A 16,561-nucleotide genomic window follows, 5' to 3' on the forward strand; every position below is an offset into this window, starting at 1 on the left:
GTACAACAGGGAGCATTTAAGAGGACACTACCCTAGATGTTCTGGCTTTCAGCTTTCTACCTAAGATCCTAAATTTGGTTTCCAGAATCTCTCTCCCACATTTTCCTATGTCATTGGTGCCCACATGCACCACTACAGCCAGCTCCTCTCCAGCACTGTCAAAAAAATCCTATCTAGGTGACATGTGAGGTCCACCACCTTCACACCAGGTAGGCATTGTTACCAGGTGATTCTCACACCCACCAGCCACCCAGCTGTCTACATTCTAATTGAATCACCAACTATGACAGCTGAACTAACCCTTTCCTCCTTGGCAGAAGCTCTGGGAGACACATCCTCTATGCAAGAGGACGATGCACCTCCTGAAGAGCAGGTCCTTACTATAGGATCATTTCCTGCTGTACCAGGTTAATGCTCTCTGATCATGAGTCCTTCCTTCTCTATGGCAGCACCAGGGCAGCCAGACTGGAGTTGGGACTTAGCTACGCTGACCCTGAAGGTCTCATCTGTATACCTGTCTGCGTCCTCCAGGTCTTCTACTCTAGCCTCCAGAGATTGGACTTATTCTCTGAGACAGGAGCTCTTGCATCAGATGCACGTGTACAACTTCTCACCGGCAGGTAAAAAATCATACATGTGACGCTCGATGCAGAAGATTGGGAGGCCCCCCCCCCCCCCCCCACCCTTGCTGCTGGACTGCTGCCTTCATCTTAAATTTGTTCAGTTCCTAGTTAAGTTTTAGGTTGTAGGACTGTGTACAATTAGGATTCTTTAAATATATTAATATATTCAGTGTACATCTGGTAGCGACTTACAAGGGAATGATTAAATTCTTGATAAATGTGGGGAATTTCTAAATTTAAATTAAAAGGCTAATTTTTATTTTATTTTAGTGTGAAAGTGTCACCTGCCTATAAATTAAAGGATGAGCTAGGGGTGACTAGCTATTTAATACAAAACACAGACATACTAAATATACCCCAATAGTTTTACTTCTTCCCAATACTTTTAAGTTTTAAAAATGTCCCCAAGCAGTACCTACTGATTCTTTTCAGTCACCAACAAGGTGATCCTCTCAGTGCTCTCACATTTCTTGCTAAACATCCCAAATTTCACCAGAGACTGTATAGGTGTATGAGTAATCGTGGCAGCCAGAGAAGCCCTCGTTGACTTGACCCAAAAGTATTCCCATTACCTGCTATTAATTAAGTTGACTTAGAAATTAGCCACTGCTATTACTAGCAACGGTAACATGGAATAGTTTTTGGGTACTTGTCAGGTTCTTATGGCCTGGGTTGGCCACCGTTGGAAACAGGATGCTGGGCTTGATGGACCCTTGGTCTGACCCAGTATGGCATGTTCTTATGTGAGTCCTAAGATAAACTCAGATCATGCTCCTAAACTTTCTCAAACTCTACACACTGCTTGCTCAGTTTAATATGCATCAGTTTGTAAAAGTCAGCTGCTGGTTTGGAAGATGCCCATGCTAATTCACAAACATCATTCAATTTCAAATGAGATGACAACACTTGTGTTAATCCACTGGCCAAACTAATTATAGAATTGATTGTTGGGTAGACCAAACTCTAGTTGCAAAGCAGAACAAGATTTCAAAAGGTCTTCAGTCATTAGCTGGCCGACTGTACCAAATCCAAGTATTTTGCAGTTGGATCTAATTGATGACAGAATTATTGATTTAAACAGGATAAACTTAGTGAATACATCTAAAGTGTCCCACAGCACCAAATTTTCCCCCAACCTCTTAAGAAGAGCCATACCCAGCAAAAGATATCTGGTATGAGTTGCACCAAAGCAGATTCCAATGATAACCAAACAAGGCAAGACTTCTTGATTATTCATGCAGCCCTAAACCACTTGGCTGCATAATAAATGTCATATGGTACAACTCAGTCAGGAAAATTCATGCCTCCTAAACTTAAGCAGTTTGAGCTTAGAAGTTGCTATTCTTGGTGGCTTACCTTTCCAGAGGATATTAACCAAAACATTCTCCAACTTATAAACAGTCCGTCCCAATGGAAGGGGGAGCATGCTAAACATATAATTTTGGGGAAATTAGTATTTTAATTGCCTCCAGCTGACCCCACCAAGACAAATAGAGAGGGCACCATTTGGTCATTAAATATGAAACTATGGATAATAGATATTTAAAATTCTACCCAGTGGTATTTTCAAAATCATGAGAGAACCAAATGCCCAAGTGTTAATGCCAGAGCCTGCCCAAATAAAAGGGCAGTGTCAGCCGGGACCATAAACCGGGATATGAGCAATGCCTATTATTTAGTCCAGTTATGCTTATATCCAGATATTTGAGAGAAGATGTGAACAATACCCAGTAACCTAGTACTAGACCACACAGACACGTATACAAGAATTTCACAAGCATAGATGGATAGCTTATATTCTTTCTGCCCCAGCCTAATACCATTTAACTCTGTATCGTCTTATTGGCAAGGACCAGTAGTTCTAGGGCTATATTGAACAGTTCTGGAGACAACTGACAACCTGCCTCGTTCCGAGACAACATACCATTATCCACTCCTGTGGGACAGTGTGAAGCAACTGCTCCATCTAAAGAAATCCCTGACCAAATCCAAACCATTCCATAAGATGGCATAGATATCCCCATTCTACTCGATCGAACCCTTTTTTATTCAACGACGAATCCATGAATTTCTGCTGTTGACTCCATGCCTAGGAAAGTAAACTACAAAACAAAGAGACCATTCATCCCAACATGAATCCATTCTGATGCCCGTGCACAATTTGAGTCTGACACCTTACGCAACCTGTTGGCCAAGACCTTTTGCATACACCTTGCAATCTACATTTATAAGCAATATGGGCCTATAATTCTCAACATAAAGCAGATCCTTCCCCCAACTTCTCAAGCACCACAATTTGTGTATCAACAAAAGATCCGTGGAGGCAACAAGATAAGGATTAGAAGCCAAAATGTCCAAATTTTGATTTGGGCTTTTTAAAGATTTTAATTCTCCAATAAAGAATCAAAACATTTTGGCTTCTAATCCTTATCTTGTCGCCTCAACAAAAGATCCGCCAATCTTGTCATGTTTCCAGAAAGCTTCAGAAAAGCAACTGCAGTTTGGGAGCTAAAATACAAAGAAATATCCGATAAAACTCTACAGAGAACTCATCCAATCCCAGTGCCCTACAGGAGGATAAAGAATTGATAACTAATTTTAATCTCCTTAGGAGATAACTCTATTTACAAATTTTCCTTATCCATTTCTGACAAAATGGGATGAGCCATACCCTGAAAGAAGCCAGAAATTGGCCCATGCCATTTTTTTTAAGATGGTGCCGGCCGTCCATTGCTCCTACCAAGTGACAGGGGCTGACCAATGGCACCGGTAGCCCCTGTCACATGGTAAGGGCAAAGGGCCACCAGCACCATTCTGATTACTGACAGCCAACGGCCCAAGAGCAGGAGATCGCTCCCGGGACCCCTGCTGGACCACCAGGGACTTTTGGCAAGTCGAGGGTGGGGGGTTGTAGTTTAAAAAAAAAAAAAAGCCCCACCCCAACCCTTCAAATTTAATTGTTTGGGGTTTTTTTTCACGAAATAGCACGATAAAAGTTTTCTGATCCGGGGAGTAGATCAAAATGACCCTCCCCAGACCCGAAAATGAAACAGGGACGAAAATAATTGTATGCACACCCCTAATTTTAATGCCAGAAATGGATGCTCCATAAGACGCACAGTTGCCCAGGAATGGAGCCATTTTAGCACACCATTTCTTTTAATTTTCCCCCTCTGAACCCTAGGTGCGTCTTATGGTCAGGTGCATCTTATGGAGCGAAAAATACGGTAAATGGAATGCAGAGAATTGCAAAGCACAGCACTAAATGTACAACAATGTACTTATGTAGTGAAACTACAGCAGCTACATAGTTGGATCTGGAGCAACTGGTAAGAATGGACTAGGGATGGAGAGAGACTGGCAAGGTGGAAGAGAGAATGGTGGAGATGGATTGGTGGAAGGAGACTGGTGGAGAGACAGGCTAGTAGAAATGTACTGAGAAATTTGTTGGGGATGGAGTGTGGAGGGGGGAGAGAGAATGAAGGTAATAGACTAATGGGGAGAGAGAGGGTATCTGATTGGGATGGACTGTGGAGCAGACAGTGTGAGAGAATAGTGGGGAATGGGAGGGAAGAAAGTTTGAGACATAGAAACATAGAAATGATGGCAGAAAAGGACCAAATGGTCCATCTAGTCTTCCCAGCAAGCTTATGATAGTATCATCTGCACTATGTCCACATCACTAAAAGGGAGATGTAGAGAGATTTGGTGCACATATCCCTCCCTCTCTTCCCCTCCCACCATGGTTTCTTTTTTTTTTTTTTTTAATTATTTTTAAAGAAAATCATTTGTGACAAGGAAACCACCCTGTTAGTTCAATCTTGGCAGGGGTCCAGTGGCTCTATCCACACCTGCCTGTTACCAAATTCCATACATGCAGAGAGGACACACCTTCTCCTAAAGCAACAGGTTCTGTTACAAACATTTTGCACCATTGTGACAAAGTGCTGGGCATGTATGTCAGTGGCATCTCTAGATAGAAGAGCCTTCTGAGTAACAAGTCACCCCTGGCCAGTTTCAACTATCTAAGAAAACTACCACCAAAGTTATTGAAGTACATTAATCATTAAAAGTTCTATTTAGGAGAGGGACAGAATTCAAATATTAAATCTGCACTTCAAATTCTACAATAACCTGTCTTCATAGAATTCCCCCCAAGAAAAGGTGCAGAGCAGAACAAGGACACTTTCCATTACCATTCACCCTAAAAAAAAAAAAAAAATCAAATTCTGGTGCCACCTCATTAACAGTAACACAAACTCCCTCCACTACCAGGAACATTGAATAATACAAAATCCTGTGTAAAAAAAAAAAAAAAAAAAAAAGTGCTTGGACCTATAGGAAGCCTGCCATACCATAACTCCTTAACTACCAGACTCAAACAATAACAATCCTACCTATGAAAAGGCAATACTGCAAAAACTTCAAAAGACCCTAAAACACCAATACACCTCCTGTTAAGAAAACTGAGCAAGTCCAGCTGCTCTAATTCCCTATACAGAAACTATGTGCTATCAGAATACCTCACCTAAGTCACACATGTGAAACACTCTTGCCAAATACAAAATAGAGACTGTAAAATATAAATATAAATGCACAGACAAAAACTGAACTAGAAACCCCAGTCCAACAATGGGGGAAAAAATTGCGTTCCTCATAAATCAAACTACACAATCAAATATAAAATACCAATAGTAAAACCATAATAAATATTTCAAAACTGATATATAAAGCTAAAATTCATAAATTATTTTTAAATTTTCAAAACCAATAAAATATTTCAAGACATCAGACACATCAAATAACAAAGGTTTAAAAATTCCCTACTCTCCATACCTGGGAACATTTTGATTTCTAGTTGCCCTGAGATTAGTAAGGGGGCACACAATCTTTCTCCTCATGCACACATTCATTCTCATTTACACATACATGGTCCCTCTCTCATAGATACACATGCTCACGTTCATTCTCACTTGCACTGTGCTCCCTGTTTCTCTCACACACACACATGCTTCCTCTCTCTCTCATAGACCCAGGCTATTACACTTTCACTTGAGCCTCTTGCTTTTTATAGTCTGGGGATGGGGTCCTGTGGCTGTCACGTCTTTCAGGCTACTAGTGTGTTGGGATTCAGAAGCTGGCAAGATGGGTGCACCCGCAACCTGTCTGTCCTCACTTAAACCAACAACATTTTTATTTATTTCATATACCGATATTCAGGTACTATAGGTATTTCTCTATCCCCAGAGGGCTTACAATCTACATTTTGTTTTTGTACCTGAGGCAATGGAGGGTAAAGTGACTTGCCCAAGGTCACAAGGAGCTGTTGCTGCATGTTTTGAAATCTCTATTTAATCTAACCAGGTTTCTTTAGACTCCTGGCTAGTGTGGATTTAAAATAACTGTAATTTATAGAACAAAGGGCTGGTATCTGCAGGAGCTGTTTGTTCTCTCCCACCCCTAGGTTTCTTCTAGGTTACGTAAATAATAAAATACCAATCTAACAACTTGTATAATAGCCTCTATTAGCAGAATGGATTTTATTTAGTGTAACTTTTGTGGTGCTTATGTCCCAGGGCCTACCATTTGAAGACTTAAGGGTTGTCTAGTTTGTTTTCAGCTGTCTGCAATGAAAAAGCAGGTGATGCATTTGAAAGAGGAATTGTTCGGATTTCAAAAAATATGCCCTATCTTGATGCAATCAGCATATGTTCCTCAGCTTCAACAGAAGATTCAGAATCCCAAGAATAAATGGTTTATTGTAGGACCTGGTAAAACAAGACGTGACTGACACCCAATCTCCCCAACTGGACAGCATCCTGAATACCCTCATTCCCAAGATTCAGAATCCGAGGAATAACTGAATTAGTCGGCTCTGGCAGAATAAGGCCTGTCATGAATAGACACACACTCTCTCTCTCTCAGCTGTTATCCTTATATAATGTTTTTTCTGCTTTGGATAATGAAGCCCCGGTAACAGAACATGAAGTGATATCTGAAAGGGAAGTAATCCCCCAATGCACCCAGAAACCCTTCAACATGTCACATGTCATAAAAAAGTTGCTTCTGGGAGACTCATCAGGGGAACCAATTTGGAAATCAGTTTGATGGGACACTAGTTAAATGCATTCCAGAATGCTCAACTAATAGAAATGTAAACCAGGTGGTCAATGCAATTCTAGAAGAAAGTAAAAATGCTATTATCAATGTTATCCATTTGAGTACAAATGACCTCATTATAAACAGTGTCCACAGGGTACAGGAAGATTTCCAAAATCTAGGGAAGAAGATTAGACACATGCCAAATTGCCTTTTCAGAAGTATTACCTGTTCATAGAAAGGTTATGCCATGTAGATTATTTCAGTGTCTGGCTCAAAACCTGGTGTAAGAAAAATGATTTTCGATACATTGGAGGCTGGTGCCATGTATAGAGCAATAAAAGGTTATATGAAAAGGCTGGCCTACATTTGTCTGTGACAGGAAGGATGCCAAGTGGAAAATTTAGATCATACATTAACAGGCATTTAAACCAGGGAGTGGGGGTGGTAGGAGGTGGCCAGTGAAATTAGAATGTCACCCCCAAGCACTATAGGAATTGGGAAGAGAAAGTAACAAAATCAATCTGTTCAAAAAGAAAAGGCAACTAGGAAGAGCAGCTGGAAAGCTATGACCCCCAATGCTGGTAATTTGAGCGATTAAAATCCCAGACCTGCAAGCCCTAATGGGTAGAGGCGGAATTGGACATTGTTGCTGTTACGGAGACATGATTCACAGAGTTTCATGATTGGGATGCGGCCAACCCGGGCTATAATTTAGTTAAGGAAAGACAGAGGTCAGAAAAGGGAAGGAGTAGCTCTTTATGTCAAAAATCTACTAGATAAATGAAGCTTGACCGATGTGCCGCAAATGCGCAGTAGAGAGCAACTCTACTGCGCTTGCGCGGGCAGCACGTCGGTCAGAGCTTGCCAGTAACCAAAATGCCGCGGCAAGGAGCACGAGCAGTAGCGGCACGAGGGAGGGAGGGAGGGGCCTGCCCCGGAGATCTTCTGTCTGCGCCATCCGAAGGGGATGTGAATGAGGGGAGGGAGGAGGAAGTGACTGAGGGGAGGGGGGAGAGAGAGAGAGTGACTAAGGGGAGGGAGGAGCGAGTGACTGAGGGGAGGGAGACTAGAGGGGGAGGGAGGAGAGAATGAGGGATAAGGAAATGGACTGAAAAGAAATGTTAATGTAGCCCGTTGTTACGGGCTTAACGGCTAGTAATATATAAGCAACTGAATTGCAAGGGACATGGGGTAAAGAAGAAGCATTATAGACAGTCCTAAAAAGAGAAAGATGGTGCTTCCATTTTTACTGGTGTGATCTACATGCCTCCAACCCAGACCGATGAGCTAGATGGAGACCTGATCGAGAACGTCCAAAAGGTGGGAAAAGGGAGAAGTGTTGCTCATTGGAGATTTTAATCTTCCGGATGTGGAATAGAGAATCCCTTCTGAGGAATCTACAAAAAGTAGAGATGATAGATGTCCTTCAAGGGGCTCTGCACTAACAAATAATGGAACCCACGAGGAAGGGTGTGATCCTTGATCTAGTGCTCACTAATCAGGATAATGTCTCTGTCTGGTAGGGGCTTACCTGAGCACTACTGATCATCAGACCGTATAGTTTGGTATCGCAAATAGGATACAGAGAAGTCACACAAAGACCCAAGTTTTGAATTTCACAAATATGGAATTTGTCAAAATGGGGAATGTAGCTGGAGGAGGAACTGGAAAACTGGGAGAAAACGAGTGAGGTGGAACAGTGGGCCAAATTAAAAGGAGCTATTACAAAGGCAACAAATCTGTTAGAAAAGTAAAGAAGAGTAAGAGGAAAAAGAAACCAATTTGGTTCTCCAAGGAGGTGGCTGAAAAAATTAAGGCAAAAAGAACAGCATTCAAGAAGTATAAAGGTTCCCAAAAAAAAAGGAACACAAGGAAGAACATCTATTAAAACCAAGGGAGATGACAAAAGAAATCAGGAAAGCAACAAGTCCAGCGGAAGAAAGGTTTGCCAAAAAGGTGAAGAGATGAAATGTTTCAGATATATCAAAGAAAGAAGGGAGGCCTGAAGTGGTTTAGTGAAATTGAAAGGTGATGAGGAGCACTGTGTGGAGAGAGAGAGAAGAAATGGCAGAAATATTAAACACTTCAGTGGGTACCTGGGACAATGGGAATTAGTAAGGGTGGAAAATTTGAACCCGGGTTTGCAGCCCATTGCCACGCTTTCTCCTATGACTGCAGGAGTTGCTGGTGGATTTTGGGTGGAGGGGGAAGGCATTTGTTTGTTGCAGGGAGGGGGGAGTATCTAAATGAATTATGTTCATGGTCTTGCAAATGTAAAAACATTAAGATGGGGGAAGGAGTCTATCAGAAGTCACATGTTTGTCTTCACTTAGTTTGCTGATCTGACACTTCCCAAGAGATAGTACCTGTCCTTGTTACATTAAAATAGCAAAAATTTCTATTTTTGAAGAATTTAACAATATTGTACTGGCTACTACTGTGTTTAATCCACTCCTTTTTTTCCTTCCACCCTTACTACTATCATACATGTTCTGTGTTTCTTGTGTTGGCATTTCTGCTCTTCTAGTACATGAGAAACCATCTAAATTTCAATAAAATCAGCAGAGCTCAAGCAAAACTTTCCTACTTTCACTCCATTTATATGCTGTATCCTTTTCTGTCTCATTTCTCATTAAAAACGTTTTAGATCCTGCTCATTGAAGGAATTATTTCCTGATGCCCCTTTTTACATATCTTAGTTAACTAGACCCAAATATGGTATAAAAACATTTGCAAGTAATTAAAAGTATATGAAAAAATGTGCCACTTGTGGAACGTTGGTACCTAAAAGGTTAAGATGGTAACTTTCAAACAGGTATGCGAGCATGCACATATGCATGTGCGTTGGCACAAGCCCAGAGATGCAGCAGTTCTATAACACATACACTCATATGCATATATTATTTTTTTTAAAAAACCCTAGGCACGTGTATGTGTGCACCCAGTTTTGCAGGCAGGCATGGCCACATAAAAATAGGATATGAGCCTCGCAAGTGGGAGAACTTTATAACAAGCTTCCATCCACGTGTTGACCAGTTTCACCAGTTTATCCACCAGTTCTTCCAGTCTCTAGCTAGATCCTCCAAACTCCAGTGGTTCTTTAGTCTGCACTCCCCCCAGTTACCCCAGATCCCTTAAACCACTCAGGGATGCCTGATTTGTTTGTTCTTTGAATTTACATCACCTGCATGGCAGAAGTCATGCAACACGACCTGGGTGTATGGCCAAGCGCATAGGTACTTGCACATACATCTCTTGGCCATGCCCCCCACGCCCTTTTTTTCTCTGCGAGATGTGTGCACATCTGCACATGCATGCAGATCCCACCACTTTATAAAATCATGTGGACATGCACATATACTAAATGCACATCCATCTCCCGATTTTTGGCATATGCATATCTTAAGTTTCATCTAAAAGGTTTTTGTCCCATATGTTATCACGACCACTGTGTGAAAGTGATAAAGGGAGCTAACTGAAGAAATGACACTTTTATGGTAGATAGGAATTGGGCTGAGTGGGAGAGAATACTTATTAGCCTGGAGTGAGTGGTGCTTGAGATAGGAAAAATGCAAAGTATCAGGAGAAGGAACCCCCAACTTTATGTACAGAACACGTCTAACCTACTTGCAAAAATAAATTTTACTAACATGTTTAGGCAAGGTACTTGTTTTCAGAATGTTTAAGGAGTTTTTGGTGTTAGTTTTATTGAAACTTGAAAAATATTTTTTATTGGCAAAACATTTTCCCACTGATGGAAATCACAGCTCCTACTATTTAGTCAGCACAAGTGATTTGTGTGTGTAAAATCTTTTTCTTGCTAGGTTGATGAAAATATGAAAGTTGCTCAAAAACGAGATGCTGTTCGGCAGGGGATGTTTTATTTCAGAAAAGATATTTCTAAAGGTACTGTAACTAATACTTTTTTACCACTGAAAAAAATGGATGCAAACTATAAATATATTAAGGCAAGATTTTCCTTCTTTCCAAAAGCTGGCAATGCAGTTGTTGAGGAGTGTGACGCAGCCCAGAATGGTACTGAGACATGTGCAGAAAATTATACCTTAATGAGCATTGATACAATCATCAATGGAAAGGTAAATTTGTGTATTTTATACAATAGTCTTATTACAGTGACACATAATATCAACAATATAAATATTTTTGTTTTTAGGAAGGTATATTTCCTGGTTTAATCCCAATTCTGAACTCTTACCTTGAAAGCATGGAGGTGGATGTGGACACAAGATGCACCATATTAAAATATCTGAAACTAATTAAAAAGAGAGCATCAGGTATGAATTTTAAATACTTTGAATTGTGTAATTAGGGAAAAGCAAAGATTTTTTTTTTCTCCCAGGACAAGCAGGATGGTAGTCCTCACATATGGGTGACATCAGATGGAACCTTATCACGGAATACTTTTGTCAAAGTTTCTAGAACTTTGAGCATGCCCAGCATGCCACTAACCCTGTGGCCACACGGGGTCCCCCTTCATTCTCTTTTTCCACGCAGCAAGTTGCCTCGTGGTTCAGGAGGTCTGTGAGAAATTTCTCACACTTTTCCTCACGGAAAAATTGAAGTTTATCTTCCAAATATCACCCTCACCGGGGTCCCGCATCGTGCTCCGTTCCCTCAGACGCTCGGTAAGTGTCTTTCCCTCTGTTTGTGGTTGGTTCCAGGTGGCATACCTCACGGTGCCCGACAGTCACCGACCGTGCACACCATATTTTTCGGCATGGCAACCGGGTTTAGAAAATGTCCCAAGTGTCTGAGGATCATGTCCATAACGGACCCAACAATGTCTGTATTTTGTAGTTAGGACCCTTGCACGACGTCTATCGATGCCCCAGTTGCACACAAATGACCCCCACCCCCCCCAAGGCCGGCGTACTCAACTGTACAAGATGGAGCATTTGTTTGCATCAAAACATTCCTCTCCATCGACTCCAGTTCAAGTGGCACCGACCGGAGGGGGCCCATCTACTTCAGAGATGCCCCACCAGGAACATCATGAAGCGAGTGACCTTCCATCACAGACCCCTTCGAAGGCATCGGCGTCATCCTCTGTGCTGGAGAAGGACTGGACCAAGCACAGAGAAAAACCAGCACGATGTGCATCCCCACCCGGTGCCAGCACAGATACCGCATCGACTTCCACCGAGCCGCCTGCGAAGAGGGCCCAGGGAGAGGAGCCCCCATCCTCCTCTGGACCCGGGACCCCGCGGCGTTCCCCACCGATATCAGTGCTGGGTACTGAGGGGTCTGTGGAGGCTCCAGTTATGCCTAGCCTGCCTTCTACCCCAGGTGCAGAGTTGTCTACACCAGCCTTCAGGGAGGAGTTGGACAGATTAGTCCAGCAGTGCTGAATGCCCTTTAGGGCTTCCAGTCGCCACCGGTGCTGGCCCCCATACCGGAACCAGTGTCCTTGATATTCGCACCACTCCTCGAGCGCTTGGACACTCTCATTGGTACCCGGCTGACTCAGCCCGTGCCATCGGACACGCTGGCACAGTCAACCATTGGGTTCTCCACAGATCCCAATTCCCATACCGTGTTCCGAGGAGGTGACTTCCGGCCTGATCCCGGACCCCGTTCCAGGGCCATCAGGACAGTCTGTGCCTAAGCCCACCTCATCCACACTGGTGCCGCATCCATCAGTGCCACCTCGACATCCATCGATACCTTCTCGCCCTCTAGGCTCTGGCATTCTTCCTCCCTCAGGAATCCCAGCGGTAGAGGAAGGAACTCCCTATGATCCATGGGAGGAGGCATCTTCAGACCATTCCTCACAAGCTTCTGATGAATTGCTCTGAGCCTTCACCCCCCGGAAGAAAGGCATCGTTCTCCCCCGGAGGGCCTCTCTTTTGCCAGCTTTGTCAAGGAGATGTCTGAAACCATACCATTTCCACTGATAACTGAGGAGGATGCTCTCCACAAAATGTTGGAGGTCTTACAATTTGTAGATGCTTCAAAGGAGGTAATGGCGATACCAGTGCACAAAGTTCTGCTTGACCTCTTGCATCACCTGTGGGACCATCCAGGTACTGTACCTCCAGTAAACCGGAAGACAGATGCTACTTACCTGGTCCAACAAGCCCAGGATTTCAAAAAAAGAAGGCTAAAAGATCCCGTCCACACTCCTCTGCTCCTCCTGGAAATGAACAGAAGGCGTTGGATGCATCAGGACGCAGATTTTTTCAAGGGTCTGATTAGCGCGGATAGCAGTGTATCAATTATACATGATCCAATATAACAGGAATCTCTGGAAACAAGTCCAGGAATTTGCAGAGACATTACCACAGCAATTTCAAGAAATCTTTGTCCTCCATCCTACAAAAAGGATTAGAAGCAGGTAAATACGAGGATCGAGCTGCTTATGACTCCTTTGAAACAGCATCCAGAGTCTTGACAGTGGGCATCAGTGCTGGATGCTGGGCCTGGCTTAAAGCCTCAGACCTTCGCCCGGAGGTGCAGGACAAACTTGCAGATCTCCTCTGTACGGGAGAAAATCTGTTAAGGAACAAGATCCAAGATCTGTGGCCCAGTTAAAGGACCATCATGAGACCCTGCGTCAGCTTTCAACTGTCACCTCAGACACACCCTTCGTAGCCTGCAGGGACACCAGAAAGCAATTCTACAGACAACACAGATATCCTCCCACGTCCCGTGCTCGACCAGCTCGGGCCCCTCAGAGAGGATATGCACACCAAGCGAGGACTCCTAGAGCGCAGCCAGCTCCACAAGCTGGTTGTGCGACTGGATTTTGACTCCTTTCCAGAGAGCAGCAGCCACCCTCCCTTGTTCCCACAATCCAGATCACCAGTGGGAGGTCGTCTCTGCCACTTTGCAATAAATTGACACCCAATTACCATAGACCAGTGGGTATTATCCATCATAACCCACGATTACCATCTAAATTTTTCAACTGTACCCCCAGACTCCCCGCCCATTCCAACCTGGAGCTGGGACAATCACACAGGACTTCTCGAGTCGGAGCTCTCGACCCTTCTGTCGACCAGGGCCGTAGAACCAGTTCTCTCGACTCAATATGGGAGAGGGTTCTACTCCCGGTATTTCCTAATCCCAAAAAAGACCGGCGGCTTCCGGCCTATTCTGGATCTTCATGCTTTAAACACATTTCTTCACAAGGAATGGTTCAGAATGGTGTCCCTGGGCACCATCCTCCCTCTGCTACAACAAGATGATTGGCTCTGCTCTCTGGACCGTCAGGATGCATACACCCATATTACAATCTTCCCTCCTCATCGCAAATACTTGCGACTTGTGGTGGGTCATGGGCCCAATGAATACAAAGTACTGCCATTCGCCTAGCCTCGGCGCCCCAAGTGTTCATGAAGTGCCTGGCAGTCGTGGCTGCACAGTTACGCTGCAAGGGCGTCCATGTCTTTCCATATCTAGACAACTGGCTCATAAAAAGCCAGTCCAGGCAAGGAGCCTTGACTCCCTCGGTCTCACCAGACGTCTGCTGCACTCATTGGGATTTCTGATCAACTACCCAAAATCCCACTTGACACAGTCTCACCATCTCTCCTTTATAGGAGCAGACTTGAACGCCACAGTGGCCAAGGGATTCTTACCTGACTATCGCGCAACCACGCTGTTGAACCTCGCCAACTCTATCTGCCGTCGACAAACAGCCTCGGCTCGCCAATTACTCACGTTGCTCGGCCATATGGCGTCAACAGTTCTAGTCACCCCAATGGCACGCCTCGCCATGAGAGTGACACAATGGACGCTAAAATCTGTGGCATCAAGCCACTCAACCGCTTTTGTCCCTTGTCCACCTAACAAGCCAGCTTCATCTGTCCCTTGCCTGGTGGACTCACAAGGCCAACTTACAAACAGGTCTTCCCTTCCAGCAACCAGCTCCTCAGATGACCTTAACCACAGACGCCTCCAACCTAGTTTGGGGAGCCCATATCGAAGGCTTTCAAACCCAAGGGATTTGGACAAAAGCCGAAGCAACCTATCAGATCAACTTCCTAAAGCTTCGAGCGATGCGGTACGCCCTTTATGTATTCATGGAGTTCCTCTCGAACAAGGTAGTCTTGATTCAAACAGACAACCAAGTTGCAATGTGGTACCTGAACAAACAGAAGGACACGGGCTCTTACCTGCTCTGCCAAGAGGCAGCGCAGATTTGGGCCTGGGCCCTGTCGCACTCAATACTACTGCGAGCCACTTATCTGGCAGGCATACGGAAAGCAGTAGCGGACCGATTCAGCCGAAGTTTCCAGCCCCACAAGTGGTCTCTAGATCCTCTGTTGCGAGCAGAATCTTCCACCGGTGAGGTCTGCCGAATATCAACCTCTTTGCATTTTATCAGAACCACAAAGTGGAACACTTCTGCTCCCTGCACAGGGACCGAAGAGCACCAACCATGAATGCCTTCGCCTGCCCCTGCTATATGCGTACCTTCCGATTCTGCTAATAAGCCAAGGCTCTCATGAAGCTACAATAGGACCAAGGCTAAATGATACTCATAGGCCCGTATTGGCTGCGCCAAGTTTGGTTTCCCATACTTCTTGACCTATCTGTCCAGGAACCCATTCGCCTGGTCCCAGCGCCCAACCTTATAGCACAGAATCAAGGCAAGTTATGCCACCTGAACCTCCAGACCCTGTCTGACGGCCTGGATGTTGAAAGGTTGATACTACAGCCCCTCAAGCTTTCTAGTAGCGTCTCTCAAGTCCTTGTAGCTTCGCGAAAGTCTTACCGCTCTAAGTGGACGAGGTTTACCTTGTGGTGCACACAGAAGGGCTTTGATCCCCTTTCATGCTCCACACCGAAAATCTTAGACTCTCTCGCACCTCCTGAATGTGTTCTATTAAACTATGTACCGTATTTTCCAGCGTATAAGACGACTGGGCGTATAAGACGACCCCCAACTTTTCCAGTTAAAATATAGAGTTTGGGATATACTCGTCATATAAGACTACCCTGTGTCACTACATAACCATACTGTATGTGGTACCCAGTTTACAACAACCAGCCAATCACGGCAAGTGATGTACCTTACCGGCGATTGGCTGGTTGCTGTATACAAATCCTGCCTGGATTGGTCAGCTCTCCCTGCTTGCCCAGCCCTCCCTGTCTCCAAGACTATCAGAGCGGTAACGCATCCCTCTGGCCCACCCTTGTATCCTATTACCGGTACCTCCTTCTCTGCCTCTCAGATCTCGCTCCTGAGGACTGCAGTGAAGCGGCACAGACGTGCATGTGCGAGATCTGAGAGGCAGAGGAGGAGGTACCGGTAATAGAGATGTGAATCGGAACAGGAATCTGTTGTGATTCCGGTTCAGATTCACATTGTGGGGTTTTTTTCGTCCGGCCCAATCTGATTTTTTTTATTGGCTGCGCCCGAGCCGATAAACAAAAAACCCACCCCGACCCTTTAAAACTAATCCCTCAGCTTCCCCCACCCTCCTGACCCCCCCCCCCAAGACCTGCCAAATTAATTAAATACAACCCTCCACCCTCCTGACCCCTCCACGACCTGCCAAAAGTCCCTGGTGGTCCAGCGGGGGTCCAGGAGTGATCTCCTGGACTTGGGCCGTCGGCTGCCAGCAATCAAAATGGCGCTGACGATCCTTTGCCCTTACTACCAGTATGTTCACAGGGGCTACCGCTGCCATTGGTCGACCCCAGTGACATATTAAAGGCAAAGGGCCGTCAGCGCCATTTGATTGCTGGCAGCCGACGGCCCAAGTCCAGGAGATCGCTCCCAGACCGCTCCTGGACCCTCAGCTGGACCACCAGGGACTTTTGGCAGGTCTTGGGGTGGGGGGGGTCAGGAGGGTTGGGGGGTTTTG

The 16,561-nt window shown here is 44.7% G+C and overlaps 1 protein-coding gene across 1 annotated transcript in view; it reads left to right on the forward strand.

The window, feature by feature from the left end:
- GCLC (glutamate-cysteine ligase catalytic subunit) overlaps window positions 1-16,561 on the forward strand; it is a 189,302-nt gene that overhangs the window by 157,796 nt on the left and 14,945 nt on the right. Inside the window, exons 13-15 of the mRNA XM_029595713.1 lie at window positions 10,550-10,631; window positions 10,719-10,822; window positions 10,900-11,020. Coding sequence (XP_029451573.1) covers window positions 10,550-10,631; window positions 10,719-10,822; window positions 10,900-11,020 — 307 coding nt within the window. The remainder of the gene's footprint in view (window positions 1-10,549; window positions 10,632-10,718; window positions 10,823-10,899; window positions 11,021-16,561) is intronic.

Source organism: Rhinatrema bivittatum, chromosome 3, assembly GCF_901001135.1.
Source record: "Rhinatrema bivittatum chromosome 3, aRhiBiv1.1, whole genome shotgun sequence".
NCBI classification, from domain to species: domain Eukaryota; kingdom Metazoa; phylum Chordata; class Amphibia; order Gymnophiona; family Rhinatrematidae; genus Rhinatrema; species Rhinatrema bivittatum.